The sequence below is a fragment of the Stegostoma tigrinum genome, chromosome 13 (assembly GCF_030684315.1).
Source record: "Stegostoma tigrinum isolate sSteTig4 chromosome 13, sSteTig4.hap1, whole genome shotgun sequence".
Taxonomy (NCBI): Eukaryota; Metazoa; Chordata; class Chondrichthyes; order Orectolobiformes; family Stegostomatidae; genus Stegostoma; species Stegostoma tigrinum.
Window position 1 is genome coordinate 27,392,690 of NC_081366.1, and position 18,456 is coordinate 27,411,145.

General features: G+C 43.9%; 1 protein-coding gene across 3 annotated transcripts in view; it reads left to right on the top strand.

Annotated features, from left to right (window-relative positions):
- Positions 1–688: 688 nt before the first annotated feature.
- The window catches only part of LOC125458219 (long-chain-fatty-acid--CoA ligase 6-like), a 153,400-nt gene continuing 135,632 nt past the window's right edge, over positions 689–18,456 (top strand). For all 3 annotated transcript variants that reach the window (XM_048543272.2, XM_048543271.2, XM_048543275.2), the window contains exon 1: positions 689–806. In XM_048543272.2, coding sequence (XP_048399229.1) covers positions 761–806 — 46 coding nt within the window. In that variant the 5' untranslated portion in view covers positions 689–760. The remainder of the gene's footprint in view (positions 807–18,456) is intronic.

Sequence of the window (18,456 nt, forward strand, 5' to 3'; positions counted from 1 at the left end):
ATCAACCCTTATCTGAAGTTCACATCCTTCAAAAATGACCATCAGTAATGACACAGTGAAATGCCATTTACTCGAAGCTAACAGTGGAGCAGCGCGTCTGAAGTAGTCTTCCACGTTCCCTTTACTAATCGCATTTGCCCTCATTGGAAATTGCTGTGCGATTTGTGCATTAAAGTGCGTACCAAGAACCTCCCCTTTATTTTGACTGCTTGGACCAGTGAAGCAGCCCCGCTTCTCCAAGCTGGCTCACAAGGAAACTTTAAGAATAAAATTAAACTTTCGGGACCTTTTTTTGCCTATCGACCGCTCCATCACTCAGTCCTCGTGTTAAATATGCTGATCCTGCTCACTGTGGTGTGGATACCCTTGCTGCCTGTAATTTAACATTCTGGGTAAATAACACAGCGAGGAAGGATTGGTTAATCCCCACCTCACCCTCAAGGTGCCTCAAACTGTACCGCCACGCATGTCCCCCCCACCCAGGAGAGGAGAGCTAAATATAAGACTTTGGGCTTTTACTAAAGCTATTCACTTTATTTTAAAACGTTATACTTTGGAATGAGATTGAACTGTTGTTTGAGGATGTATGGTTTTAATGTGGATTGTGCCTGTGACAATGAGACGTGCTGCTTTAACCATGGAGAGTTCATTAACTCAACGGGATGATGACGCTGACTCATTCCCATAAATCCAGCAGCATGCTGCAGTGTATGCTGCAGTACTGTGCATTGAATTGCATGCAGCAACCACTCTTTGAAAGATGGATACCGTTCTGTTCGTCTGTGGTTGTATCTGGTTACTGATCAGTGAGTATGATTCTTTCATTTTGTGTCCCTGTGTTCATTTATGGTTTAGGTTTTTATGAATCATCCTAGGCAGGTGTCACTGTGGTGAGCCAGGGATTATGAGCTAGCAACTGCTGTTATATTTTGTGAGTGAACATTATGTTCAGGTTGAACACATATTGTCGAGTCAGTCTAAGAATTGCAATGAAGACACTTTTCTGTTTGCTTAGCAGGCATTTAAATTTGCAAAATCCTATACAGCTAAAGTGTTTTATATCCATTTGTTAATTGGTTGTGACTCCAAATTTGATTTTAAAGCAGCATTCTGATAATTTCTTTCAGCTTGATCCTGCAATCATCTGTGATTTACTGTGCATTTATATTAGATTAATTAGTTGACCATAAATGAGCAATACAGTATTTTGTTTGCTTTTACTTTTAACTGCTAAATATGTTTCTCCATATTCATATGGTCCAATGCTACTTCACACTGTCCCTGCCTTCAGTATATTTAAGTATTTCAGATTTTGAAAGAATACTATGCTAATGCTGTTGTATGAGACAGAATTAATAATTTTTCAGTATGGATGTTATTAAAATGGTGCTATTTTTAAGAATTGTGTATCTTGCCTTTGGTGTTACTGCATTATCAGCTCTGTATGTATGCTGCATTGACAGAGTTGACTTTTTAAAGTAATAAGCTTAGTGTTTGAAAGGAAATTGCCAATTTCCTTAAATTACACAGGGTTTTCAACAATGAACGTAGATCCAAGATATTTTCAGATTTGATCCCTGATTCATGTGGTGCTCACAGATCTTGGCCAGAGAATTGTCCGTCTTCAAAATTAATAAGTTGGAAGAAGAAATAAGTCTAGGTAAACTTTACAACCTCTAATAATACTTCTTTTAAAAAAAACTGACTACCCCACATTCTTTTCAGGCATTTGAAATTTAGATGACAGTGGAAAAACAATGATCAGATGTACATACACGAGGTTCAACAACTAATGACATTAACAATATATTCAGTGTAATGTAGACAGTTTGCTCTCATTGTTTCGAAGATATGCTGCATATGTATCTTCAATCTAGATTCATTACAGCATAGAAAAACGCCATTTGGCTCATGTCATAGTGTTCATGTTCTGTGCAGTAGAATGGGGATATTTGCAATACATGCAGACTTTCTAAAGTAGTTTGATACAAGAATGAATTGACTCTGTACAGGAAGTCTGATTACTCATTCCCACCTCCCCCCATTCTTCACGTCTCCATTATCTGTGGTATTATATGTATGGGATCTGGCTAATAATATCTAAAAAGGCTATCATTAATTGTCATTGGAAGTGTTATCCTGTAATGGTTTTCCACCCCATGGTTTTCTTTAATAAACAGAATCCCATGTAATTGGTAACACATCACAAAGATTCATTCACTCACTGAAAAGACTATAATTTGTTGCAATTTTTATAATTGTTGCATGGGTTGATCATCCTTGTGAAGCAGCAACTAAGAAAATCTCCATTAATAATAGAAGATTCTTGTATTATGTCAGATCATTAAAATGAGTAGTAGCTGAGATATTTCTGACAGATTGCAGCTTCCCCTTCACTCTTACTTTGCATCTTTTCTATTTTGTGCTCTGTGACTGCCTCCTTTTGTTTGAGTATAGTGTAGACTTTTATTTTGCTGAGACTAACACAGGTTGAAAATTATGCAGGAGCTATTTTTCCACCAGCAAGCAAGATTCCTTCACTAACCCACCATCCACATAATGCATGTGCACACATACACACACGACCTCCCTGAGTTGGTGGGTCATGTTGAATAACGAAAGTGAACATTTTCAGATGACGTGTTAATAATGAAATAATGTCCTATTTCTGGCAGTAATATTACAACAGTGCTGAATGCTGATCCATTTTGACATATGGCCCTGCTATGGTTTAAGCAAGAGATTATTTTGATTTCCAATCCCTTGACATTGTAATTGATTACAAGGTAATTGGTTATCTAATGCTGCCTGGAAAATTTTAAACTTGTAACAAAAACATCCCTCACTGGCCCTGGAAACAACCAGTACTGCAGGCATCTGAGGCCTGAGCAACAATTTTCCTCCATCTTCTGCTGAAGATGACATTCACCCAGGCACCGAGCAGAATTGCGGAAGTGACTTTGGTCTCAAAGTATCCCAGGGTCATCAGAAAGACAAATGAGTGTGTACAAAATCTATTTCACTGACTTCATAATGATATCTGCCAAAGGAGTATTAGCATGACTTACTAATTAGTATAGTTTAAAATGGAGGTTGAGAGTTCATTTGGACATATGAAGCCAGAGCAGGAATGGGCCATTTGGCTCCTAAAGCCTGTTCCATTGTTCAATAAAGTCATGGCTAATCAGATTGTGGCGTCTACTCCACATGCACACATTTGATTTCTTTGTTAGTCAAGAATTTATCTAACTCTGCTCTTTTAAAACAAAAATTCAGTTAATCTGTTACTACAGATTTTTGGAAAGAGACATCCAGGGTGCAACAACCCTCCAAGTGCAAATGTTTCTTCTCATTTTGTAGCTGAAATCTAAATCCTCTTATTGGTACATCCAAGTCATTTTACAGGAGTGTGAAATTGTATGGAACAGGGAAAGACCAACCAACATTTCTCTAGGTCATGTACAAACCAGATGTTTGCATAATGTGGTGGGGTTAGTAAATATTATTTATTATTGTATGAAAATAGTGTGAAAGTAAGAAATCTGAATGAGAACTCCAGAATTTAAATTTTCAATCTCCCACCACCCATTTAGATGTCCATTTGTTGTCATCTCTCCTCTCAGTTCTTCATTTTGCAATCCAGTTTGCCTACTTCCCATTATTTCCATGAGATTGCATTTTCAGCAAAATATTTTTGAGAAGCAAGTGTTTCGGGACAGACAGGCAACTGCTGCTGCTGGTCTGACATTGTTCTTGAGCAGTTGCTGGTGAACTTACTTCTCGAGCTAGTATTCATGTGATCAATGTACATTCACTGTATTGTTAGCTTTTATCTTTATCTTGTCACGAAGCCATGCTTTATGAAGAATGACGTTACAGATTTACTGCTTATAAACCACTAATTGGATTTTAAAAAGACTGAAGCCACATCCTAATAATTTTGAAATCAGTTTCAAAATGCTGTCTCAACATTTGCTTCATTGTACTTCAACATTCTAAAGCCCTTGCTTTGGAGAGCAGCTGTTTACAAAGCGTCACCAGTAACAGCTACTTTGAAGGTGTATGAATCGGGGCCATTTCTTAACCCATTAGCAAAGCATCCTGACATTCACCTGAGTATAGCTGAGTGGGAATGTATCTAGACATCACACAATGTATCCAGACAACCACAATTCTCCAGCCCCAATTATATTTGGGGAACCAGGCAGTTGATGTGAGATGATGTGATGAGCCAGCTAACCAATTTTATCAAGAGGTAATGAGAACTGCAGATGCTGGAGAATCCAAGATAACAAAGTGTGGGGCTGGATGAACACAGCAGGCCAAGCAGCATCTTAGGAGCACAAAAGCTGACATTTTGGGCCCAGACTCTTCATTGGAAAGGGGGGATGGCGAGAGGATTCTGAAATAAATAGGGAGAGAGGGGGAGGGGGACTGAAGATGGATAGAGGAAAGGATACGTGGAGAGGAAAGTATGGGGGTGGGGAGGTAGGGAGGGGATAGGTCAGTCCGGGGAGGACGGACAGGTCAAGGGGGCGGGATGAGATAGTAGGTAGGAAATGGAGGTGCGGCTTGAGGTGGGAGGAGGGTATAGGTGAGAGGAAGAACAGGTTAGGGAGGCGGGGAAAAGCTGGGCTGGTTTTGGGATGCGGTGGGAGGAGGAGAGATTTTGAAGCAAAGCAGCTATTTTACTTGCAGACCAGGACAAAGAAATGAGATGCTGAAAAGCATAACCCTGAGTTGGCCCTCCCGCTGTCCATCCAAATTGGAAATTTTGTGCCCTGTTTGCTATGTTTCACTGTTCGTGTCATGCACGTGTGTGCATGCGCACACACACGTACCTGTCTGTCAACGTTATTGCTGAATCCAGAGGGACCACCAAGTTCAACCTGAAACCAGCAAAGTCACCAATCTTCAAGTGTATTCTTAAAGGAATGGAGCAATTATCAATAGTGACCTATGTTGGGGTCTATCTGGGTGTTTTAATAATCGGATCAAAAGGACAGTAAAGTTGAGGTGTTGAAAGGAACCCTAGCAAAACTGGAGCCAATGGGAATTGGAAGAAAACACTCTCTCTCTCCATTGGTTGGAGTGTAACCTGGCCCATGGGAAGATGGTTATAGATGGAAGAAGGTTGTTTGGAGCTCAGTCAGTTCAGTTTCAGGACATCTCTGCAGGAGTTCCTCCGGGTAGTGTCCTAGGCTTGAGCATTTTCAGCTGCTTTCTCAAAAACTTCCATTCATCATGAGGACAGAAGTGGGATGTTCACTGGTGACCGCAGTATTTGCAATGACTTTGACACTCAAGCAATAAAATCTTGCTGCATTGGAACAAAATCCAGGCTTGGGCTGACAAGTGGTAAGTAACATTTCCTGCTATGCAAAATACAGGCAATGACTATCTCCATTTAAGAGACATTCTAACTACTGTCTCTTGATATTCAGTGGCATTCCTATCACTGGATGTCTCACGATCAAAATCGAGAAACTGAACAGTCCTGGCAATATAAATAAAGTAGCAATAGGAACAGGTCGGAAAGTATAGCAAGCAACTCACATCTTGTCTGCCCAAAGTGTATCCACAATCTATGAGACATCAGTCTGCAGTGTGATAGAATACTGCCCACTTGCCTGGATGTGTAACACTTCAACAACGCTCAAGAAGCTTGACATGATCCAGCAAAGCAGCTCACTCCCTGCACCACCAACACTCGATATCAGCATGTGATGTATTGCAGAAATTCACCAAGCCTCCTTAGACAACACCTTCTAAACCCATGACCTCTTTCACCTAGAAGGACAAAGGCAGCAGATACATGGAAATACCACCACCTTCAAGTTCCCCTCCAATACACTCACATCCCCACGAGGAAATATGTCACTGTTGCTGGGTTAAAATCCTGGAACTCCTTCGCTATTGAGAATGTGGATTTACCTACAACACATGGACTGTAGCAATTCAAGAAGGCAGCTCTGCACCACCTTCTCAAGGACAATTAGAGACCAGCAATAAATGATGGTCAGCCAACAACACCCATGTCACATAAGTGAATTTTTAACGTGCTAAGCATTAACATCTATAGAAAGTGGCAAATGTTTCCAAGTCCAGGACCAGGATCAGTTCATACCAAAGAGGAAGAAAGATCCTAAGGGGAGGCGGGGGCAGCCGTGGCTGACGAGGGAAGTTAAGGACTGTATAAAAATAAAAGAGAAGTATAACATAGCAAAGATGAGTGGGAAGCTGGAGGACTGGGAAGCTTTTAAAGAGCAACAGTGGATAACTAAAAAGGCAATACACAGAGAAAAAATGAGCTATTAAGGAAAACTGGCCAAAAATATACAGTAAAAGCTTTTTTAGGTATGTGAAAAGAAAAAAAATGGTTACGACTAAAATTGGGCCCTTGGAGTCAGAAACGGTTGAATTTATTATGGGGAACAAGGAAATGGCAGATGAGTTGAATAGGTACTTTGGATTTGTCTTCACTAGGGAAGACACAAGCAATCTCCCAGATGCAGTAGTGGCTGAAGGACCGAGGGTAATGGCCGAACTGAAGCGTATTTATATTAGGTAGGAAATGGTGTTGGATAGACCGTTAGGTCTGAAGGCTGATAAGTCCCCGGGACCTGATGGTCTTCATCCCAGGGTACTTAAGGAGGTGGCTGTAGAAATTGTGGACGCGTTGGTAATTATTTTCCAAGGTCCTGTAGATTCAGGATCAGTTGCTGCGGATTGGAGGGTGGCAAATGTTGTCCCATTTTTCAAGAAAGGAGGGAGAGAGAAAACAACGAATTACAGACCGGTTAGCCTGACGTCAGTGGTGGGAAAGATGCTGGAGTCAATTATAAAAGATGAAATTACGACTCATTTGGAAAGCAGTAACAGAATAGGTCAGAGTCAGCATGGATTTACGAAGGGGAAATCGTGCTTGACTAATCTTCTGGAATTTTTTGAGGATGTATCTATGAAGATGGATAAGGGAGAGCCAGTGGATGTAGTGTACCTGGACTTTCAGAAAGCCTTTGATAAAGTCCCGCATAGGAGAATTGGTGAACAAAATTAGGGCACATGGTATTGGGGACAAAATACTGAGTTGGATTGAAAATTGGCTGGCTGACAGGAAGTAAAGAGTAGTGATAAATGGGTCCCTTCCGGAATGGCAGGCAGTGACCAGTGGGGTACCACAAGGTTCGGTGCTGGGACCGCAGCTGTTTACGATATATATTAATGATGTAGATGAAGGCATTAGAAGTCATATTAGAAAATTTGCTGATGACACAAAGTTGGGTGGCAGTGTGAAATGTGAAGATGTTATTAGAATACAGGGTGACTTGGGCAGGCTAGATGAGTGGACGGATGCATGGCAGATGCAGTTTAATGTGGATAAATGTGTGGTTATCCACTTTGGTGGCAAGAACAGGAAGGCAGATTACTGTATCAATGGAGTCAAGTTAGGTAAAGGGGAGCACAACGAGATCTAGGTGTTCTTGTACATCAGTCAATGAAAGCAAGCATGCAGGTACAGCAGGTAGTGAAGAAAGCTAATAGCATGCTGGCCTTCATCACAAGAGGAATTGAGTATAGGAGCAGAGAGGTCCTTCTGCAGCTGTACAGGGTCCTGGTGAGACCGCACCTGGAGTATTGTGTGCAGTTTTGGTCTCCCAATTTGAGGAAGGACATTCTTACTATTGAGGGTAGGTTCACGAGGTCAATTCCCGGAATGGCAGGACTATCACATGTTGAAAGATTGGAGTGACTGAACTTGTATACTCTTGAGTTTAGAAGGATGAGAGGGGATCTGATTGAGACGGATAAGATTATTAAGGGATTGGATACTGTGGAGGCAGGAAGCATGTTTCCGCTGATGGGTGAGTCCAGGACCAGAGGACACAGTTTAAAAATAAGGGGTAGGCCATTTAGAACAGAGTTGAGGAGAAACTTCTTCACCCAGAGAGTGGTGGATATATGGAATGCTCTGCCCCAGAAGGCAGTGGAGGCCAAGTCTCTGGATACTTTCAAGAAAGAGATGGATAGAGCTCTTAAAGATAGTGGAATCAAGGGTTATGGGGATAAGGCAGGAACAGGATACTGATTGTGGATGATCAGCCATGATCATAATGAATGGTGGTGCTGGCTCAAAGGGCCGAATGGCCTATTCCAGCACCTATTGTCTATTGCCTATTGTCCACAAGGAATAGATCCTAGATTCTTCTCATGCCCAGAAAATTCTGTTCGAGTCATGCATAGTTGTGCGGAAACATCTTTTAGCCACAGCTGGTTATCTTAGAAACAATGAGTGATAGCTCATATTTCTACGCAGATACAGCCCTTGTGTGTTTCCTGTTGCCATAAGTAGAAGAATCCATTTTCAAAATTATAGGCTTCCCTGTGAGAGATGGCACGCGGAAGAGCTGTTGCAGTTTTGCATTTCAGTGAGCTGCTATTATCAAGGAGTGGAGGGAGAAAAGATGGGTGATAGCCAGTCCTGCACCTTAAACAGAGAATGTGCTGACTCAATCATTCATCATGCGGAATGCAGGTAGAGGCCTCAGGCTGGGTTACAACCCATTTTGAGAATGTAGAACACAGCTAAAGGCTTTGCCGAGCCAAAGACTGATGAATCCCAGGGAAAATGCTGACAGTAGAAGGTAGTGGAGCTGGACAAACACAGCAGGCCAAGCAGCATCTCAGGAGCACAAAAGCTGACGTTTCGGACCTAGACCCTTCATCAGAGAGGGGGAAGGGGAGAGGGAACTGGAATAAATAGGGAGAGAGGGTGAGGTGCACCGAAGATGGAGAGAAAACAAGATAGGTAGAGAGGAAAGTATAGGTGAGGAGGTAGGGAGGAGATAGGTCAGTCCAGGGAAGATGGACACGTCAAGGAGGTGGAATGAGGTGGTAGGTAGGAAATGGAAGTGCAGCTTGAGGTGGAAGGAAGGGATGGGTGAGAGGAAGAACAGATTAGGGAGGCAGAGACAGGCTGGTCTGGTTTTGGGATGCAGTGGGAGGAGGGGACGAACTGGGCTGGTTTTGGGATGTGGTGGGGGAAGGGGAGATATTGAAGCTTGTGAAGTCCACATTGATACCATTGGGCTACAGGGTTCCCAAGCGGAATATGAGTTACTGTTCCTGCAACCTTTGGGTGGCATCATTGTGGCACTGCAGGAGGCCCATAATGGACATGTCGTCTGAGGAATGGGAGGGGGTGTTGAAATGGTTCGCGACTGGGAGGTGCAGTTGTTTGTTGCGAACCGAGCGGAGGTGTTCTACAAAGCAGTCCCCAAGCCTCCGCTTGGTTTCCCCAATGTAGAGGAAGCCACACCGGGTACAATGGATATAATATACCACATTGGCAGATGTGCAGGTAAACATCTGCTTGATATGGAAGGTCATCTTGGGGCCTGGGATGGGGGTGAGGGAGGAGGTGTAGGGGCAGGTGTAGCACTTCCTGCGGTTGCAGGGAAAGGTGCCGGGTGTGGTGGGGTTGGAGGGGTGTGTGGAGTGGACAAGGGAGTCGCGGAGAGAGTGGTCTCTCCGGAAGCTAGACAAGGGTGGGGATGGAAAAATGTCTTGGGTGGTGGGGTCAGATTGTAGATGGCGGAAGTGTTGGAGGATGATACATTGTATCCGAAGGTTGCTGGGGTGGTATGTCAGAACGAGGGGGATCCTCTGGGGGTGGTTGTGGCGGGGGCGGGGTGTGAGGGATGTGTTGCGGGAAATGCGGGAGACGCGGTCAAGGGCGTTCTCAATCACCGTGGGGGCGGGGGGGAGGTTGCGGCCCTTGAAGAACGTAGACATCTGGGATGTGCGGGAGTGGAATGCCTCATCGTGGGAGCAGATGCGGCGGAGGCGGAGGAATTGGGAATAGGGAATGGAATTTTTGCAGGAGGGTGGGTGGGAGGAGGCGTATTCTAGGTAGCTGTGGGAGTCAGTGGGCTTGAAATGGATATCAGTTTCTAGCTGGTTACCTGAGATGGAGACTGAGAGGTCCAGGAAGGTGAGGGATGTGCTGGAGATGGCCCAGGTGAACTTGAGGTTGGGGTGGAAGGTGTTGGTAAAGTGTTCGAGCTCCTCTGGGGAGCAAGAGGTGGCGCCGATGCAGTCATCAATGTAACAGAGGAAGAGGTGGGGTTTGGGGCCTGTGTAGGTGCGGAAGAGGGACTGTTCCACGTAACCTACAAAGAGGCCGGCATAGGTTGGGCCCATGCGGGTACCCATGGCCACCCCCTTTGTCTGTAGGAAGTGGGAGGAATGGAAAGAGAAGTTGTTGAGGGTGAGGACGAGTTCGGCTAGGCGGATGAGGGTGTCAGTGGAGGGGGAGGTGGTGTTATGGATGTAGTTGGGGAGTTCCTGGACCAAAGGGGAGAAAATGGAGTCCAGATAGGTGGAGATGAGTTCGGTGGGGCAGGAACAGGCTGAACCACCCATGCCCTCCACCTCCTCCAGGACTTCCAATTCCCTGGCCCCCAACACCTCATTTTCACCATGGACGTCCAGTCCCTATACACCTGCATTCTGCATGCAGATGGCCTCAAGGCCCTCCACTTCTTCCTGTCCCACAGGCCCAACCAGTCCCCCTCCACTGACACCCTCATCCGCCTAGCTGAACTCATCCTCACCCTCAACAACTTCTCTTTCCATTCCTCCCACTTCCTACAGACAAAGGGGGTGGCCATGGGTACCCGCATGGGCCCAACCTATGCCGGCCTCTTTGTAGGTTACGTGGAACAGTCCCTCTTCCGCACCTACAGAGGCCCCAAACCCCACCTCTTCCACTGTTACATTGATGACTGCATCGGCGCCGCCTCTTGCTCCCCAGAGGAGCTCGAACATTTTACCAACACCTTCCACCCCAACCTCAAGTTCACCTGGGCCATCTCCAGCACATCCCTCACCTTCCTGGACCTCTCAGTCTCCATCTCAGGTAACCAGCTAGAAACTGATATCCATTTCAAGCCCACTGACTCCCACAGCTACCTAGAATACACCTCCTCCCACCCACCCTCCTGCAAAAATTCCATTCCCTATTCCCAATTCCTCCGCCTCCACTGCATCTGCTCCCAGGATGAGGCATTCCACTCCCGCCCATCCCAGCTGTCCATGTTCTTCAAGGTCCTCAACTTTCCCCCCGCAGTGGTTGAGAACGCCCTTGACCGCGTCTCCCGCATTTCCCGCAACACATCCCTCACACCCCGCCCCCGCCACAACCGCCCAAAGAGGATCCCCCTCGTTCTCACACACCACCCCACCAACCTCCGGATACAACGCATCATCCTCCGACACTTACACCATCTCCAATCCGACCCCGCCACCCAAGCTATTTTTCCATCCCCACCCCTGTCTAGCTTCCGGAGAGACCACTCCCTCCGCAACTCCCGTGTCCGCTCCACACTCCCCTCCAACCCCACCACACCCGGCACCTTTCCCTGCAACCGCAGGAAATGCTACACTTGCCCCCACACCTCCTCCCTCACCCCGATCCCATGTCCCAAGATGACCTTCCATATCAAGCAGATGTTCACCTGCACATCTGCCAATGTGGTATATTGTATCCATTGCACCCGGTGTGGCTTCCTCTACATTGGGGAAACCAAGCGGAGGCTTGGGGACCACTTTGCAGAACACCTCCGCTCGGTTTGCAACAAACAACTGCACCTCCCAGTCGCGAACCATTTCAACACCCCCTCCCATTCCTCAGATGACATGTCCATCATGGGCCTCCTGCAGGACCACAATGATGCCACCCGAAGGTTGCAGGAACAGCAACTCATATTCCGCTTGGGAACCCTGCAGCCCAATGGCATCAATGTGGACTTCACAAGCTTCAAAATCTCCCCTTCCACCACTGCATCCCAAAACCAGCCCAGCCTGTCTCTGCTTCCCTAACCTCTTCTTCGTCTCACCCATCCCTTCCTCCCACCTCAAGCCGCACCTCCATTTCCTACCTGCCACCTCGTCCCGCCTCCTTGACCTGTCCATCTTCCCTGGACTGACCTATCCCCTCACTACCTCCCCACCTATACTGTCCTCTCTACCTGTCTTGTTTTCTCTCCATCTTCAGTCCGCCTCCCCCTCTCTCCTTATTTATTCCAGTTCCCTCTCCCCGTCCTCCTCTCTGATGAAGGGTCTGGGCCCGAAACGTCAGCTTTTGTGCTCCTGAGATGCTGCTTGGCCTGCTGTGTTCATCCAGCTCCGCACTTTGTTGTCTTAGATTTTCCAGCATCTGCAGTTCCCATTATCACAGTAGAAGGTAGTATTGGGAAAGGAAGAGCCTGAACTTGGGATGGGCAATACACTTTGAATTAGCTGTCGGAAATTGCACATCTCTTTGAAAATCTGAATAATGTAACATAATTGAGCTTTTCTTTTAAATTGTCATTAAAGGTAGAAAGTGGCAGACTCTGTGTGGTAGTTTAAAGTATAAATTACCTACAAAATGTTAATTGTGTTTTGTATTTGCGATGTTGTTTTAAAACATAAAATCTTGAGTCATCCTTTTGAGACTTGAGCTAAAAAATTGGAATTTCATATTTTTGAAATCATAAGTAGCTCCAGGGAGATTGTAACAAACAGTTATCGTCAGCAGTGCAGTGATTTTATTTTTAAAGTTTGTCATGAAAGGTATTTATTTTGCCTCTTCTGTACTGGACACCTGTTCAATACAGCACAGCTGAGCTCAGGTTATCAACAGATAGAATGTGAAGTTACAACTGAAATTCCTATCATTTGTGATCTTACATATTCGTGCTTCAATGCTTGTGGTTTGAAGTTGTAATTGCCCAAGTGATAACCTTTCGTCTTCATGCATGCTTGTAAGGATGAGACATTGAGCAGAGCCATGAAAACCTTCACCAAGGAAGGCAAAGTTGCGTCAAACAGCTTATTATTTACTTTGCTTCAATTCTTACTGCAGTTTGGAAATCACATGATTTTCCAAGATGTATAGTTTGTGGGTATGCCCTCCCACTGGGAGGAATGACTCTGAAATTACCCCTTCTAACTCTTGAGCTTGGATTACATTAATGCCATGGAGTTCATTTGGGAAACACCGGGTTTGTTAAAATACTGAGAGAAAAACCAGGGTAGAGTACATATCACCTCCCTAAGTGACAGTTTTTCAGTGGCAAGGAAGCTGGAGGACAATTTTCCTGCATTGGGACTAATTGTGTCACTTAGGTGGTCAATTAAAAGTTGTTTTTTTTCTCAGTGCTGTTGGCATTTTCACCAGTGGAGAGCCGACTTGCCACTGGTGAACCATGAGGCTTTGTGGCAGGCTTGGAGGGCATTTCCCAATCAGACAATGTCTGGCCCATACAGGGGCTCCTTCCTGGGAGCAACTTCCCAGCCCCAACATGTTGTCTCCCTCTCTTGTTTTTGAAGGGCTGTTGTTTGTCTGAACTTCTCTTCATATCTGTAGGTGTGACATTCTGTGAGTCTGCCTTATCTCTCTCCAGCCAACCATTTTAATTTACGTGAGGTTGTACCAGCTCTCTTAAACACATTTTTAGAGCTAAAATTATCCATGGAACAATTTTAGGAGGGATCTGACCTGTGTTCTTGACACATGCACTATTAGCTTCATCTGCCTGGTCCTACTCAATCTTTCATTGAACAACTTTCCTCAGTTTTACTCACTCCCTCCAAATATAAATTAGTACTGTGGAAATCCATGTGGATCCTATCTCTGCCTTCCTTTTTAGGGGATATATGGAGCATTTTTAAAAAATCATATCTGACTACGTTTCATACCCTTTTACTTCACTTCTTGTGCATGGATGACTGTATTGGTGTTGTCTGCTCTTTCTTTGAAGTGAAAACATCGTCAATGCTTTCAATTCCACCATCCCTTCATTTTCCCTGAGCCTGTCTCTGTCTCTTCCCTTGCCCTGTCCAAATACCATTTCCAATTCTCAGGAGAGCTATTGAACGCTGCCTGGTACATATCTACCATAACCACATTTCCTTCCACTCTGATTCCAGCAAAGATTCTATTCCATTCATTCTCCTTTTATCCACCTCTTGTCACATACATTCTGGCAATGCCAACCACCGCACCAGTGTTTCGAATATATTTTTCCTGTTCCCTCAACTGAAGATTCTTTTTCATTTGTAAGAAAACTGTTGTTCTGTTTCTCTACACTTCTGCTCTCACCTGTCTCCCATCATCCCAAGGTCATGTTATTACACTCCTCATCATTCTCGCTTTCACTCCATCCATTCCTACATTCAGTAGACAATCTCTGCCATTTCTTTCAGCTCTATCTTATTGCCACAGCCAAATCCATCCGGTGCTGTCTGTCATCTTCAGCATTTTGAAGGCACTGTTATGTTGTGATAAGCCTCAAAACGCCCTCCTTTTCCTAAGGAATATTTTGGTGTAAACATAGAAGGTGCAAACACCTGCCCTTTCTTTCCCTCCTCTTTGTTCATATCATGCATGATTTGTAACTTCCAAGTGAGAGAATGGTTTACATATTTCTCTCAATGTTATGCATGTTATTTGTTGCTCCTTGATTGACTGTATGCTGGGAAATCAAACACTGGGCAATCACTGAACACATGATCAAGAGCATGACTCGAGTTTCCTGCCAGGTGTTATTTCAGTTCTCCACCGCACCCCTACTCTGACCTCTCTCTCTTTTGGGTTCCCACACTAGTCCATTTAAATTCCCCATATACTCAAGGGAAAGCACCTAACCTTCTAAATCAGCTTAGAATATTTTAGACTCAACAATTGAGTTCAACAAATGAAAGACCTTCGACCTAAAAGTGAATGATTGATTCTTTTCGTCAAATAAACTGCATGACCTGCTGGGCATTTCTGGCAGATCTATTTGTTTAAGGTTTTTCGTATTTCATATTGAAAATTGTGTATTTATTACATCTTTTTTTCTGCATCATATTTCAGCAACCATCTGTCTGCCAAATCATCTCTCTGTCTACTATCTCTTGAATTTCTGTCTGCTTCTATAGTCATTGTTTACCAAACTACTGAGTTTTGTAATCTGCAGACTCTGGAATTATGCCCTCTAGACCTGAATGTAGATCATGAAATTATATCAAAAACGACAAGTCATCCTACTGTACTGAACCCTGGGTACAACACTACATACTTACTTCCTTCTAGTCTAAGAACTAACCATTCACCATAAATCTGTTTTCTGCCCCTTAGCTGTTGTAATATCCATCGCTGCAACTTTTTAGCCTATTTGGTGCATTGATAAATACTTTGGGAAAAATCTAGACATACAACATCGACCACGTGACTCCCACCTGTTCCTTCATCCAAGAACTCAATTGAGTTAGTCAGTCAGATTTGCCTCGGGAAGAAATATGCACTGACTTCCATTTATTAATGTCAATTAATTTTGTTCTAGATATTTATCTCCTTGTCCAATAAGCCGACTGGTCTGCAGTTGCCCAGTTCATCCCTCTTCCTTTCTCTCAACGTGTTGTAACATTTGCAATCTTCCAGTCCTCCAGAACCATAGCCAGGGAAGGTTATGGGTAGACTTCGCACAATTTTCACCCTTGCCTCAGTAACCAACAGGAAGCATCTGGAGTGAATGAACTGTCTATGTTGAGGAAAGCGAACTTTTTAATGTAAGTGATCTTTACCTGTTTTTATTCCATTCAATGTTGCTGCTGCCTCCTGCCTTACTGCTACAGAATCCTCTTGGCAGAAACCTGTTTTTGTAATTCAATTGCTCATTCAATCCCTCAGCCATGTATCCATCTTCACAAGAACTTCTTTCTACTTTCTAATCAGATGCCTTGTTTTTTCACAACCTCATTTTTCCCATCTGTGCTCTTCAAACCTTTCTTTCTATTTTCTCTTATGTTATCCACACTGTTTTGTTCTTACTCTCTCTTCCTCCACTTCTTCATGTATTTAAATTGGTTAGCTCAATTGGCTGGATAGCTCATTTTAATTGCAGAGTAATGCCACCTCTATGGGTTCAATTTCCGCACTGTCTGAGGTAAACACCCCCCTCATTTGAGATGTGGTGACCCTCATGTTAAACTACCACCAGTTGTTTCCACTCTATTGAGAGGACAGCCCTAAGGCCTGGTGGGACTGTTACTTTTTACGAGGCAAGGAGATCATATCCAAAATATTGTGTATGGGTATGGTTCTCTTACTTAATGGATGCGATTGTATGCTGGAGGCAGTCCAGAGATGAGGGGTTTGTCTATTGAAGAGAAGTTGAGCAGTTTATGCTTATCTCTCTGGAGTTCAGAAGAATGAGAGGAGATCTAATTGAAATATAGAAGATGCTGAAGCGGATTGACGGAGTAGAATTAGAGTATATTTTTTCCCCTTGTGGGGCAACTAGAATGAGAGATGATAGTTTTGGGTTAAATGGTGCCCCCCACATTCAGAGCAGCTGAGGAATTAATTGTCTCATTTTTAATATTAGTAATGGGTTAAAGGATGATGGCAAGTGAGCAGGAATGTGGAGTTGGTTCTGACATGAGATCAGCCGTGATCATTGAATGCTGGACTAAGCTCAAGGGACTGAATTGCTGACTGATGTTCATCTGTCTATGTGTGTTCTCTCTGCATTCGTCCTCTTGCTGTCTCGTGTGTGTGTGTGTGTGTGTCTGTCTGTCTGTCTGTCTGCCTCTCTGTCTCTACTTGTCTCTCTCTCTCTATGTCTTTCTGTCTGTATATGTCTGTTTCTCCTTTTGAAGTGCTATTCCACCCTTTTTCTTCCCCCGTCACCAAATTCCTCCTTTGGTATTTTTTCATCTATCAACCACCATTGAGCTACAGTACTTAAGATATAATGATATGCAGGGCAGCTGTTGCTTCCAATATCCATTGTATTCAACAGGAAAATGAAAATAGGTCAATATATTTTCCCATTTGCTCTTTCTCTCATGTCACAGAACAAACACTTAGAAAAGAAATCATCCAAAGAGGACTGAGCTCATCTGGATATCTTTTGTTATTAAAAAGCATCAAGAAATGTAAGCAGGGTACGAGAAAATAGTACCCTGAAAGGAAAAAGTTAAGAAGACTGCTTGAAATGGTTGCTAACAAATTATTGGGCCAGGGAAATGCTTGATGCCAGTTGGCTTCTCCAATGGTTAGGAGTAGTTGGAATTGGTTGCATTCTGGCTCACTCTTGCTAGTTGGAAAAAGTATACAGTTGCGGGGCAATTGGCTAGTGGTCATTGTTGAGTTTTTGAAGAGACGGGATACCAGTGCAGTGCCTACCACTTAATGGTTTTATTTTAATTGCGTCCCCAGTGTGATTTTGCTTCTTGTACACAAAGTGGCATTGCATTAGCAGACTAGCCATGTTCTTATTGAATGATGGAGTGTGCTTCAAGAGCTGAATGGCCTACCCTTGCTTTGAATTCTTGCATTCTGTAGGTACTAAAAACCCTCTCCTTCATTTTCTTCTTCGACTTTGGATGCTGTAAGCCTTCTCTTTGCCTTCTTTTTCCATGTAGTCTTGTATCTCAATCTCCCAAGGATGGTGGCATTCAGCTTCAAAAGGGACCACCGTACTTGATACCCCCCAGGTGGTTTTGAATGAAGGAAGTAATTTGTTCACATCACTCCTGGCAACCATATTTACAACTTGCTGAATTTTATGACCAGTAGACAGCAGCAACTTCTGGACTGTTCCTTCTTTTTTGTGAGCAGGAAGCTTTTAAGATTTAGGATGGGATGTATGCTGCCTGAAATTTCATGAAAAGACAGACTCTCCCACTTCGGTACCTTAGGTTCAAGTAGCCAAGATCTGTCCTGTTTCATACCAATGACGATTATATTTAATTTGCATCTTTGTTCAAGAGAAGGGTGTAGTTAGCAAGACCAGGATGGACAATTCAATTGGTTTTGAAGAGAGAAGAACACAGCCAGGCAAAGAATGCTTATTTTTTTTTGAATTCAGTGTTTCACTTTGTGATAATAACACTTGTGTTCTCTTTGTGTGCATGTGTTTTAGACACTCTGGTCCAAATTTCCCAGGTGGGTTGTGATCCCAAAGATTACCTTAAATCTGGATCAGAGATCCAGAAGTGGCTAAAACAGATCATCTACCATGATCTCTCTGAAGATGAATAATTTAAGAAACTGCCTTCAGGACCCCAGTCCATTTTAAGGACAATGGCTGAACCAAGGAAACGGCAGGCCTTATTGACCACATTGGGTGAGATGGAGGCTGCAGAGGGAGGCAGGTAACTGTGAAGGCACCTTAACATTTAGGCACTCTCTGCAGACCTGGAGGGAAAAAAAATCTCAACCAAAAATTAGGAAGGTTCCATGCTGTTATTAATGAGAGAGTCAATGGCCGCTTGGTTTCCTTAGGCTAGCTTCAGTTAAATCCTGACCTGCAGCTTCAGCAGGCTCTCTGCCATTGGGAAGATCCCAGTGTGGCATCTCTTGTTAATCTCTACCTGTTAATGTACCTAATTAGCCACCTGCTGCTAGGTGATAACTTC